The 13,397-nt window shown below is 39.9% G+C and overlaps 2 protein-coding genes across 2 annotated transcripts; both read right to left on the bottom strand.

The window, feature by feature from the left end:
• Window positions 1-515: 515 nt before the first annotated feature.
• Window positions 516-7,711, bottom strand: LOC130520832 (protein NLRC3-like). The gene is given in 6 exon segments (XM_057024550.1): window positions 516-777; window positions 3,092-3,149; window positions 3,152-4,897; window positions 4,995-5,128; window positions 5,551-5,670; window positions 7,498-7,711. Coding segments are annotated over 6 exon segments (2,361 nt in total). The 5' UTR covers window positions 7,554-7,711; the 3' UTR covers window positions 516-530.
• A 2,564-nt stretch (window positions 7,712-10,275) lies between these two features.
• Window positions 10,276-12,680, bottom strand: LOC130520833 (ribonuclease inhibitor-like; the record flags this gene model as incomplete). Its single annotated transcript, XM_057024551.1, has 4 exons — window positions 10,276-11,078; window positions 11,308-11,481; window positions 12,087-12,260; window positions 12,500-12,680. Coding segments are annotated over 4 exons (719 nt in total), but the record flags the coding sequence as incomplete, so codon positions are not given.
• Between the last annotated feature and the right edge of the window lie 717 nt (window positions 12,681-13,397).

Raw genomic sequence — 13,397 nt, 5'->3', positions numbered from 1 at the left:
AAATAAAGAAGAGATGAAACATGTTAATATTTATCAAATGTATTCAGTGTTTGCTTTAATGTCACATATAAATGTCATGGTCCTGGTTATCCTCTGTGTTTGGGTTTATGTTGTACTGTTTCCACTCGTCGTAGATGTTGATCCATTTTTCTGGACCGTGCTGGCTGCTTATATATCTGCAGCTAATCAGCCTGCTTTGAAGGCATTTTCAGCAGCCAACACCAGCACTTGTAGATTGTTTTGACCTGGCCAGTGGTAACTAGTGTTCCAGGGGCCTTCCAGCACCACCTTTATTCTGCTTTGTGCACAATTCCCCATTGCACGGACAAGCAGCGCACACCTTCCTTCATGTGTATAAATGTTATAAATGAACACATTTTCACCACAAGCTGCCTCACCTGTCTGCATTCTCAGTCCCGCCTTACATTTTCGGAACAAATCATAACATAACTGTTACTTTAATAAATGATAAGTAAATGTAAAATAGGCAACAATTTCTAAAAAAAAATGACTGATCGGACTATCTTTACTCAGGTGAACACAATGAAGACTGTTTTAATTTCATATAAATCAAAATCAAACTCTACAAGTACGTGAACTGACCTGAGAGTCTCCAGTTTACAGTTTGGACTCTCCAGTCCAGAACAGAGCAGCTTCACTCCTGAATCCTGCAGCTGGTTGTAGCTTAGGTCCAGTTCTCTCAGATGGGAGGGGTTGGACTTCAGAGCTGAGGCCACAGAACCACAGCTGATCTCTGATAAATTGCAGTTGCAAAATCTAAATAAAGAATAGAGGAAACATGTTGAGATTATTCAGATGGCTTCAGTGTTTGGTTTAAAGTTACATATAAATGTGTGTGAAATCCTCCTGAGGTCAGAGAATCACAGCTGAATGTGGTTATAAAGAAAATGATTATGGATATTTTGGGACACTTAAATATAAAACCAAAATATATTTTAAATGAAACAAGTCAAATCTGTTTTTCAGAAGGTAAGCTAAAAAGTAACTTGAATAACTACCGGTACAGAAAGCTTTTAAACAAAATTCCAACCAGTATGTCAACAACATGACCTTTCACCTTCATACATGGAGTTAAGAACTGGACTGTCCTAAAAAGGTGACAGAACATCCTCAGAGCAGTTGCGAGGAACCCTTTCTATGACTCTGTGGTGGGATCAGCCATCTTCTATGGGATTGTCTGCTGGTCCAGTAGCATCACAGACAGGGACAGGAAGAGGATGGACAGACTGGTAAGGAGGGCCAGCTCTGTCCTCGGATGTCCCCTGGACTCGGTGGAGGTGGTGGGAAACGGTAGGATGATGGCTAAGCTGTCATCCATGCTGAACAACACGTCCCACCCCCTACAGGACACCCTGACAGCACTGGGCAGCTCCTTCAGTGAGCGGCTGCTCCACCCTCGCTGTGTGAAGGAGAGGTATCGCAGATCTTTCCTGCCGGCTGCTGCCAGACTGCACAATAAACATAACACCCGCTAGCACAATCTGAATATTATATATTCTGATATGTATATTGTATTCACCCTCTGTACTATGTACAGGTACACAGAGGCCGAGTATCCATCCATTTATCTGGATTATTGTAAATATACATCCTCTTTGTATATTCCAAATCCTGTTCTATTTGATTTTATCTTATTTTTCTCTGCGTGCTCTTGCTGTTGTTGCACTGTAAATTTCCCCGTGTGGGACAATAAAGGATCTGAATCTGAATCTGAATCTGAATCTGAATCTTGAGCAATAAAGTACTGAACCCACACATGCTCACACAGGGCCCTGCAATGAGCTGGTGACTCATCCAGGGGTGGAACCTGTCGTCACCCGTATGTGCACCCTCCCCATGACCCCGAAAGGGATAAAGTGGTCAAGAAAAAGAAACTAGACACTACTAAAGAGCAACAATTGTCAGTAACAGTAAATTGTCCCGTATTTGGACACTAAAAGATGCATCGTTTATTGAATAATTCATGTTGGATGATTTTTCATTTCAATCAGCTTCTCATTCACCAATGAGACATTGTTATGTTGCTGTGTCACTGTTGCTATGACAATGTGGATCTCTTGACCAATAGAAATGGATTTTATTCATTATGGGAGCTGAGTCGATTATATATGAAAATATATCTATAAATAGTATTAACATTATGAGGCTGAGATTTTGTATGTTCCCCATCTTTTCACCTCTAAACTAAAGAGACATCATATCTAATCTCCACCTTCTTGTGTTTATAATCTTAAAATTATTCATTTCAAGCAGATCATAATTGGATCAATAAATTGGAGTGGTCCACAAACACCGATGCTGTCTACAAGAAGGCCATGAGCAGACTCTATTTCCTCAGGAGACTCAGGTCCCTCAGTGTTTGCAGCAGGATGCTCCACATGTTCTATCAGTCTGTCATGGCTAGCTCCATCTTCTTTGCTGCAGTGTGCTGGGGAGCAGGCATTAAAGCTAAGGACGCCAACAGACTCAACAAACTCATTAAAAAGGCAGGGTCTGTTGTTGGCTGTACAGTAATCTTGCAAACTTAGACGAGGTGGTGAGGGACAGGATGGTGTTAAAAGTGCAGACAGTCATGGACAATCCCTCCCACCCCCTCCATAACACAGTGGAGAAACTGAGAAGCAGCTTCAGCAACAGAGTCCTGCAGCCTCGCTGCTCTAAGGAACGCTACAGGAAGTCATTCCTGCCGCCCGCCATCAAACTGTATACTGTAATTCATCCCTCTCTGTCAGAGCTGAGCTTTCTTGAATGGACTTATGCATCAGCTCAGGTCCAAACCATTCAATCACAATAATTGTTTAATGTTTATGTTGTAATTGTATTTCTATATTATTCAGCTATATTATTCTATATTTATGTAAATATGCTCATAATTTATTCTATCCATTCTATCCATGTTCTAATCTTATTTGTGTTTTATTTATTCTATTTCTATACTTTGTAAATACAGTTATATTCCTCCATGTGTAGGCTGCTACTACAATTCAATTTCCCTACAGGGATGAACAAAGGAAATCTTGAATCTTGAATCAAAGATATGATCATTATTTCTCATCACATCTGGACTTACTCAGCTTTCCTGCAGTTCCTCACAGCTGGAATCAGTCTACGTCGTCCCTCCTCTTCAGGTTCAGCTCATCCAGAACCTCCTCTGACATCTGCAGCAGGTAGGCCAGAGCTGAACAATGGATCTCTGACAGTTCCTGCTCTGAGCTCTTCTCTGACTTGAGGAACTCTTGGATCTCCTGATGTACTGAATGATCCTTCATCTCCATCAGACAGTGGAAGATGTTGATGCTTCTGTCTGGAGAGATTTGCTCACTGCTCATCTCCTTCAGGTTGTTGATGACCTTCTGGATGGTTTCTGGATTGTTGTCTGTCTGATTCAACAGTCCTCCCAAGATTCTCTGATTGGACTCCAGAGAGAGACCATGAAGGAAGCGAACAAACAGGTCCAGGTGGCCATTTGGGCTTTCAAGAGATTTTTTCATGACTCTGCTCAGAAAGTCATCTACAGGAATGATTGGATCATATAATTTAATAAATCTTAACAACCACAATAGATTTGTTTCAGAGCACTTGAGGAAAGAATGAATAACTGCTGTGTTCTTGCTGGTGTAACAGTGGAACATGTAGACTGCAGCCAGAAACTCCTGAATGCTCAGATGAACAAAGCAGTAGACTGATTTCTGGAAGATCACAGTCTCTCTTCTGAAGATCTCTGTACAAATTCCTGAGTACACCGACGCCTCTGAGACGTCCAGACCGCACTGCTCCAGGTCATTTTGGTAGAACAGGATGTTTCCATCCTCCAGATGTTCAAACGCCAGCCGCCCCAACTTCAGAAGGACTTCTTTGTCAGACTCAGTCAGTTCCTCTGGTCCTTTGTGTCCTCCATACTTCTGCTTCTTCCTCTTGGTCTGAACCAGCAGGAAGTGTGAGTACAGGTCAGTCAGGGTTTTGGGCAGCTCTCCTCTCTGCTCTGTGGTCAACATGTGCTCCAGAACTGTAGCAGTGATCCAGCAGAACAGTGGGATCAGACACATGACGTGGAGGCTCCTGGAGTCCTTGATATGTGAGATGATTCTCTTGGACAGATCTTCATCTCTGAACCTCCTCCTGAAGTACTCCTCCTTCTGGGTGTCAGTGAAGCCGCGTACTTCTGTGATCCTGTCAACACAAGATGGAGGAATCTGATTGGCTGCTGCAGGACGGGAGGTTATCCAGATGAGAGCTGAGGGAAGAAGGTTCCCCTGGATGAGGTTGACCAGGAGCACGCTGGCTGATGACACCTGTGTGACATCAGAGATGACCTGTTCTTTGTTGAAATTCAGAGAAAGTCTGCTTTCATCCAGGCCATCAAAGATGAGCAGAAGTTTACAGGCAGCCAGATCCTCTGCTCTGATCTTCTGTAATGTTGGATGGAAAACATGAAGCAGTGAGAGAAGACTGTGCTGCTCATCTTTGATCAAGTTCAGCTCCCTGAATGAGAGCAGAGCCAGCAGGCTGATGTCTTGGTTCTCCAAACCTTCGGCCCAGTCCAGAGTGAACTTTTGCACTGAGAAGGTTTTTCCAATGCCAGCGACACCGTTTGTCAGAACCACTCTGACGTGTTTCTGTTGCTCACATAAGATGTTGAAGATTTGGTGGCACCTGATTGGAGTGTCCTGGACGTTCTTCTTGGAGGTTATCTCAAGCTGTCTCACTTCATGTTGTGTGTTCACCTCCTCACTTTGTCCCTCAGTGATGTAGAGCTCAGTGTAGATCTTGCTCAGCAGGGTTCCACTTCCTTCTTCATTAGTTCCTTCAGTCACATGTTCACTTCTTCTCTTCAGACTGATCTTATGTGCTTCTAAAACCTCTTGCAGCTCATTTACTAAAATCAGAGAAAGAAATAGATTTTCATCATTTATAGTCATCAACATCACTAACAATTCATCACATCACGTTATTTTTACAGTGAACAACTTTACTTTGTCCAGTCTTCATTTGAGCTTTTGTCTTCAGTCCAGATCTGGTTGTGGATCTGTTTTCAGATTCTGCACAAGAGGACTCCCCTGGTGAAGTGGACTGGTCCCAGGATAAGAAGCTGGACTCCTTGCTGTCACTGTCAGAACATTTCTTTATTACTCCATGAAAAAATAAATCAACACTTCAATATTATTTTAACTGTTCTGTCTAAATTCATGTTTTCATCTTCATCTAAAAGAATACAATTCTTGTTTTCTTTTAAAATTTTAATAATCATATACTAAAAAGATAACTATATAACTGTGCATTCATTATAATTTTATCAGTACGAAACTCCATGAATGAGAACGCAGATCACAGGGTTGGTGCTAAGCAACATCTGTAAAAACACTAACTCATAGAATCCAGATGTGAAAGACATGTGGACATAAACTTAAAATAACTTGTGTCATTTAACTGTTGAACAAAACGTCTGCAGATGTAAACTCACAACCAGCTGATGTTCATGTAACTAACAGTTGTCATATACAAACACAACATCACTCTCAGATTTCTGACTTTGGGTTTGGAGGTTCATCTTCATCTCTGAGGTTTGGAGGTGGATCTTTGGACCTGTTACTCTTCATAGACACACAGCTGGACACTGCAGACTCTGCTCTGTCCTCCTCCTCCATTCTGCTGAAACAGATTGCAATTAATTAATTGATTTGAATTAATTAAAATCACCATATTTCTGATGTACAAAAATCTGAAACCCTGAGTCAGACAAGGACAACAGGAAGATCCACCCTCACAAAATCCCCAACTCAAAGTCTGGGCACTAAAACACATCTTTGACAGTGACAAAAATGTCTGTGAAGCTTGATATTTTCACAGTTCTTTCATTATGCTCAACTCCTGCAGTACTCCCATTTAAACTTGAAGGCCTCTGCCAGCCACACCCATCTCATCTAGAAAACTAAACTGACTTCCTTTCAGTCAGACTGGCTCATTATAAAGACTCCTGCCATCCACACACTCACTCCCACATTGTTCTCCGTATCTTATCATAGCAAGACTCTTCAGCACGACCTCCTGGACTGATTTCCTGTTGTCAAACTTGCTTGGATCTCCAACCACTTGTCCTTCTTTTGCCCTCCTGGTTTCAGTCTGCCTGTTCTTGTGGCTGTGTGGAAATTGTGTACCTTGTTGCAGCAGTGTGAGTTTCTTTGATCCAACCTCCTTGTTAAAAAGAGATTCTTTTTGTTTTGCCACAGTGGTTTCACTGTGTTTGCTGTGAGGATTTTCACCTGCTGGGCATTTGCTTTGCATTTCCTGTGTCTGCTGTATACTACTGTAAAGTTCTTCATTAAAACTGAGGCAAGAACAACAGATCTAAAGTCTTTAAAATCTGATGGGAAAATGTGATGGAATATTTGACTCAGTATTTTCTTGTGTAGGAATTGAGTAAACAGCCACAGATATTGTCCAGGCCATGACTTGTAGTCCTGTTAGTCCTTTTGAAGACAGAAACAGCATCCCAGCCACCCTAACCCTAAAATGCTGATTGTCTTTTAATATGGGATGGAGTTCCAGTTAGAAGCATTGGCCAACTCTGCGTCAGACCTAAAAACGTCTAAAGGAAATATAGTGGCTATTTGTTGGTTCTGAACTCCTTCTCTGGTTTTCACACAGGACCAAGCTGAACCAAGGTTCTTTAACTTTTGACTTATATTTCTGTTTTGTTTTTCTAATTTAAAATTTCAACTCATTGGGGGCCACATGAAAGTCTGGGGGTATTCCCAGTTTAAAAGCACATCTTTTCCTCTGTATACAGGCCCTTACTGACTTATTCACCCATGGTTTATTGTTCGGAGTAGATTCTGACATGTTTAAAAGATCATCATGTCTCTGCAAAATATGAACAAATGTCAACTCATCCAGATCATCATCACCAGATTCTTTGAACCTGCCCCAGTCCATGCAGTCATAACACTCCTGTTGGCATGAAACAGATTCCTCAATCCAGTCTTTAACCTCCTTTTGTCCGTACATTCTCCCTCTTTAAGACAATTTGATATGTTGGCAGCAGATAAAGACAAATTGTGGTCGGCTGATCCCAGTGGAGTTGAGTTTTGAGGGAATAAAAACAACTGTTAAAAAGATTTAGAGGCAGGTAATAGCTCCGTAGCAAAAGGGACAAAAGCTCTTCCTGTATATTTACATATTTTTACATTTATTATCCCACGAAGACTCTCAGAATTATTGAAGAAAACGAAATGTCAGAGAAACGCGACTGCCTTCCTTCCTGCCTGCCTGTCTGTCTGCCTTTTGGTTCCATTTTGGATGAGCGTTGAGGTTCCATTTTGGATGAGCATTCCTTTAAAAACATTTCACACACAACGTAAAACAAATCGTGAGAAAAGAGCATCCCAAACCTTTTCCGCCGGTCGCTGCGTGCGCATAACCAGGAGCAAGAGAGAATGATTTGAATAATAAACACAATATCACACTCAGTTTTTTTAATTTGGGTTTAAAGGTCCAGCTCCATCGCTGACGTGTACAGGCGTTTCCATGGACATGTCGGACTGGTCGGATTTGCACAACTGGAAGTTTAATCCTCAATAATCCACAACTTTCTCTGTATCTTAACTTTTTCTCACAGCCCCCCCTTAAAATGTTTCTTTCCAATCACCCGGTTTCAGTCTCCTCGCTAAATCTTTGTTGAACATTTTTACTTTCACTTTTACAGCCTGACGTCACTTCATCAGCAGTTATGTGCATTTTTTTCAGTGTAAAATCATCTGGGATGATTTCAAGATTCAAACAGTTGTGTTCAGGACAACCAGCAAACAGCAATACATTAATTTAAATAAACTAAACTTGGAATTGTAAAAAATAAAACTATACATAACTCGTAAATATTAAATCAGTCAATTTAAAGACAAAAGAACAGTAAAACACACATTTCTAAATGTTTGAAGGTGTAAGTGGTAAATAGATGCTAAAAACATTAAAATCCTAGAGGGGAAAGGATTAAAACAGTAAATGTACAGGAATTATTTTGTCATTTAAATATTTTAAAAGTTCATTACACGTTAAAATAAGTAAGTTCATGTTTATAAAAATTGACACCCTACAAATATTTATTTTATTTAATTTTGCAGTAAAAGGTCATTTAAATGAACACTTCATGGCACCGTTTCTTGTTCCTTTGTTAGCGCTGTACTCATAGTTGCCAGGAGAGGGCGCCGTGCACATTTAATCAGATTTCATCAGACTTCAGCCTCTGTGTGTTTGCACGTCAATCTAATCTGCTTAAGGCTTCAGAATCAGCAGTGCTGGCCAATGTAACTGAAACTATATGAACAATGGAGCTGTTTCTTTAAGCAGTCAGATTTCAAACTCACCTTGGAGGGCCAGGTAGCTGTCTAATGACAACATCAGCTTTTTTCCATCCTTTGAATAGCTTGTCAGAGCAAAACTGTCAAAACATGTACATAGCAATCATTTGAATTTCTGATGTACACATCCAGATGACTGATTTATTTGTCTTTGCTGCACAGATTCAGTGGGATTTTGAGCTTTCTGATGTGCTTTTGAGAAGACGACAGAACAAATCATCGGATGCACAATGCTGTCTGGAAAGTTTTTTGACACCATTAAGTGAGAGCTGGACCTGTTTGGTGCTGTCTGTGTCATGGTTACGAATGTTAGGATTTTGGAAGGCATCATAATTTATTGTTTTGCAGTGACTCTAAGATTAGTTGCTCAGGATTGACTACTTTTGTCTGTTGGGTGGAGCAGAAGAAAGCATTTATTTGCCACGTGACACACACTAGTGTATACACAGGATATACATTAAACACATGCAAGTAGCAGGGGGCAACCTGATTGCAGCATTAGGGAGGGGGCACCTTGGCAGTGCCCAGGAGGTGAACTGGCACCTCACCAGCTCACTTGTGTTGGAGACTTGAATCAATAAGCCACTGCTGCCCGATGGACTGGTTCAACAACCACTGCACACATCCATGAAAGAAGAGCTTGCACTTACTAAAAGCTCAACCTTTGTCTTTGTAATGGATCTTCTGTCTCTCACCATCCTGAATGCTGGGTGAGATAATTGCAAATAATAAAGAAGCTTCACGTTCAACAGTCTGTGTGCAAGAATCTTTATTTGAATACCGTTTGAATAAGAGAAACACTTTAATGGAAGGATGGTTTGATGAATCAGAATATTTAAACCTGTAATACAGGTTTCATCAGTATGAAACTCCATGAATGAGAACACACAGATCACAGGGTTGGTGCTGAGCAACATCTAGAAAAACACTAACTCATAGAATCCAGATGTGAAAGATATAAAATGATGTGACCTCTATGGACATTAACTTTGGTGAACAAAACTGTTGAACTGTTGAACAAAACGTCTGCAGATGTAAACTCACAACCAGCTGATGTTCATGTAACTAACAGTTGTCATATATAAACACAACATCACTCTCAGATTTCTGACTTTGGGTTTGGAGGTTCATCTTCATCTCTGAGGTCTGGAGGTTCATGTTTGGACCTGTTACTCTTCATAGACACACAGCTGGACACTGCAGACTCTGCTCTGTCCTCCTCGTCCATTCTGTTGGTTGAATTATAACTGAAATAATCAGACCATATTTATGATATGAATATCTCTGAAAACATGTTAGATTTGACTTGAGGACAACAGGAAGGTCAACCCTTACAAAGTCAGCAACTCTAAACTGAACTGTAAAACAAATGTCATAACTCTGCACTCATCCTGTTAATCTTCAATCGTCAAGGCTCAAAGTTTCTTCCTGTTAAAGTTTGCTGTTTTTATGGCCACTGTTGCTTGTAGAAGTTTAGACAATTTTGATTAGAACTGATGTTCTATAAATCAAGATGAATTGAATTGAATGTTTCTTCTAAGTTTGAATTAAATACATTGCTTTTGAACTGCTTTCACTTTTACAATAGTTGCTCAGAAGTTTGTGTGACATATTTTCCACAATAAAAGCACACTGGCAGAGTTCAAGGTTCAAAGTTATTTTATATCACACTCAGCAACTTGTGTGCACAGTGTGAAATATTCAAAATGAAATGTTCTGCTGTTGGATAGATAGATAAGCATTTAAAAGCAGCATGTTTAGACAGCACTGGATTTCAGGGAGAGCATCCTGACAGAAGAATCCCTGCTCTCCAGGAGGGTGAGAGTTGTGTGGGTGACAGATGAAACCATGTCAGACAGAGAGCACTTGTTCCAGCAGCCATACTGGTCTGGATCCACACTGATGTCAATCTTGTTTTTAATGTGGTTCATAAAGAGTTGCTGTAAATATTTAATAACAATCAACAACAATCTATGGCAAAGAAAAGAACAAAACATGAGATAATGGAGATTTAGGTGTATAAGCTTTTCCCTTTATAACAAACCTTTATTGAAATACAATTATACAATTTTGTGACGAGACATTCTTGGCACAAGTGGCCTACTGCCAGAGATCCTCCCAACAGAATAAAGAGCTCCCATAACTTGATGTGAGTGGCAATGATCACAAATAAAAAAAAATCTTTTAGCCTTGTGCTTAGCGGCACGTGAAGAAAAGTATTACATATTGTTTCCTCTCATGTGTGATGCGCCCCTACACATATTGCACATTGAGCACTTGCCCACAACGCCCATATCAAAAACTGCCACTGTATTAAAGAACAGGCTCTGGATGGCTCTTTGGTGAATGACTGACTGGCTCCTTCAATCAATGAATTGCATATATCAGTTTTTTCAAGAAAAAAATAATCATATTGATGATGTAGAGGGCTCAAAATTCAGGTAACAAATATATGTTTTGTAGATAAACTGTTGTGTGATATTGTATTTACACCGAACAAGTCTGGACTGAGTCTAAACACCTGGTAGCATCAGAGTCTCCAGTTTATAGTTTGGACTTTTCACAAGATCAGACAGAAGCTTTACTCTTGAATCCTGCATCTGGTTCTCATTCAGGTCCAGTTCTCTCAGATGGGAGGGGTTGGACTTCAGAGCTGAGGCCAGAAAACCACAGCTGATCTCTGATAAACTGCAGCTCCACAATCTAAATAAAGTAGAAATATAATGCATTGATTATAATCTGATGTTTTCAAATTTTGCTGTACAGTTACATAAAAAAGGTTTGAAAATGCCCTGAACTATGAATTAAATTAATGTTCTATCGATTTTTTTAAAAAAATAAACAGATTCTATCTGTGAGATGGAAAATGATAAAAGACAATAAAAACTGTTTTAAATGAATGAAGACAGACTGTAGAGGTTCATGAACTGACCTGAGAGTCTCCAGTTTACAGTTTGGACTCTCCAGTCCAGAACAGAGCAGCTTCACTCCTGAATCCTGCAGCTGGTTCTCATTCAGGTCCAGTTCTGTCAGATGGGAGAGGTTGGACTTCAGAGCTGAGGCCAGAGAACCACAGCTGATCTCTGATAAACTGCAGCTGCTCAATCTAAATAAAATGAATACATTTATGATCAGATTTATAATGTATTTTCTTTGTTGTTAATACTGTACATAAACATATGTGAAATACTCCTGAATTGTTCATTTAATAGATGAAAGAAACAACTCTGTGTATAAGAATTTCTTTAAAGGGACATGAAATTAACTGATTGTATCTGTGAGATGGAAACATTAAATCAATGCAAATCGACCTGAGAGTCTCCAGTTTACAGTTTGGCCTCTCCAGTCCAGAACAGAGCAGCTTCACTCCTGAATCCTGCAGCTTGTTGTAGCTCAGGTCCAGTAGTCTCAGATGGGAGAGGTTGGACTTCAGAGCTGAGGCCAGAGAATCACAGCTGATCTCTGTTAAACTGCAGCCCCACAATCTAAATAAATAAGAAAGGAAATGTGTTAGTATTAATCAGATGTGTTCAGTGTTTGCTTTGAAGTTCAATAAAAAATGTCAAAGTATAAAAAAATAAGTAAATACATTTCAAAAAATACTTTACAATTAAAATTAATGATGATTCTATCTGTGATTAGAGAAAAACAATGAAACCTTTTTGATTTTCAAATTAATCAAAATCAAACTGTTGAAATCCATGAACTGACCTGAGAGTCTCCAGTTTACAGTTTGGACTCTCCAGTCCAGAACAGAGCAGCTTCACTCCTGAATCCTGGAGCCTATTCTGGCTCAGGTTGAGTTCTCTCAGATGTGAAGTGTTGGACTTCAGAGCTGAGGCCAGAGAACCACAGCTGATCTCTGATAAACTACAGCTGCTCAATCTAAATATAGAAGAGATGAAACATGTTAATATTCATGAAATGTATTCAGTGTTTGATTAAATGTTACATATGTGTGAATTCCTCATGAATTGTTAGTTTGAAAAATGTTCGAAAAGAAAAAAATAGTCACAATTTCTTTAAAGTGAGAAATATACAACCTGATTCCATCTTGACTCAGACAAACACAATGAAACCTGTTTAAAATTAATAAAAGACAGACTACAAATCCATGAACTGACCCGAGAGTCTCCAGTTTACAGTTTGGACTCTCCAGTCCAGAACAGAGCAGCTTCACTCCTGAATCCTGCAGCTGGTTGTAGCTCAGTTTTAGAATTCTCAGATGAGAGGGGTTGGACTTGAGAGCTGAGGCCAGAGAACCACAGCTGGTCTCTGATAAACTGCAACACAACAATCTAAATAAAGAACAAAGGAAACATGTTTATATTTATATTTTGTTTATATTTGTAAACCAATAAATATATTTCACACCAAACAAGTCAAATATGATTTGGATGTTTTTCAGAAGGTCTAAAAACTAAATTGAACCAACTACAGAAAGCTTTTAAATTAAATTCCCACCAGTATGTCAACAAAATGACCTTTCACCTTCATACATGAAGTTAAAAACTGGACTGTCCTAAAAAGGTGACAGAACATCCTCAGAGCACTTGCGAGGAACCCTTGAGCAATAAAGTACTGAACCCACACATGCTCACACAGGGCCCTGCAATGAGCTGGTGACTCATCCAGGGGTGGAACCTGCCGTCACCCGTATGTGCACCCTCCCCGTGACCCCGAAAGGGATAAAGTGGTCAAGAAAAAGAAACTAGACACTACTAAAGAGCAACAGTTGTCAGTAACAGTGAGCGTTTACCTGAGGAAATCACTAAATTATGCCATGAGTTTGGACTTATTCTGAAATGATCACCCATGTTTGTTGGGTGTCTGCACATTCATGGACAGTAATTCTGATCCACTAGATGGTTTCTGTCTAATCTGCCGGATCTTTCAAAGTTTTCTAATGAACACCTGTACTTTGGCAAACTACTATTTTAAATCATCAAGTCAACACGGAACAGTCCGAGAAAAATGAAGGTAAATTTGATCCGTCACTTTCTCGGTGTCGGTTCATTATGA

Source organism: Takifugu flavidus, unplaced genomic scaffold (assembly GCF_003711565.1).
Source record: "Takifugu flavidus isolate HTHZ2018 unplaced genomic scaffold, ASM371156v2 ctg548, whole genome shotgun sequence".
Lineage (NCBI taxonomy): Eukaryota > Metazoa > Chordata > Actinopteri > Tetraodontiformes > Tetraodontidae > Takifugu > Takifugu flavidus.
The sequence above is the reverse complement of the archived record's forward strand: the minus strand, read 5'-3'. Positions and strand labels throughout refer to the sequence as shown.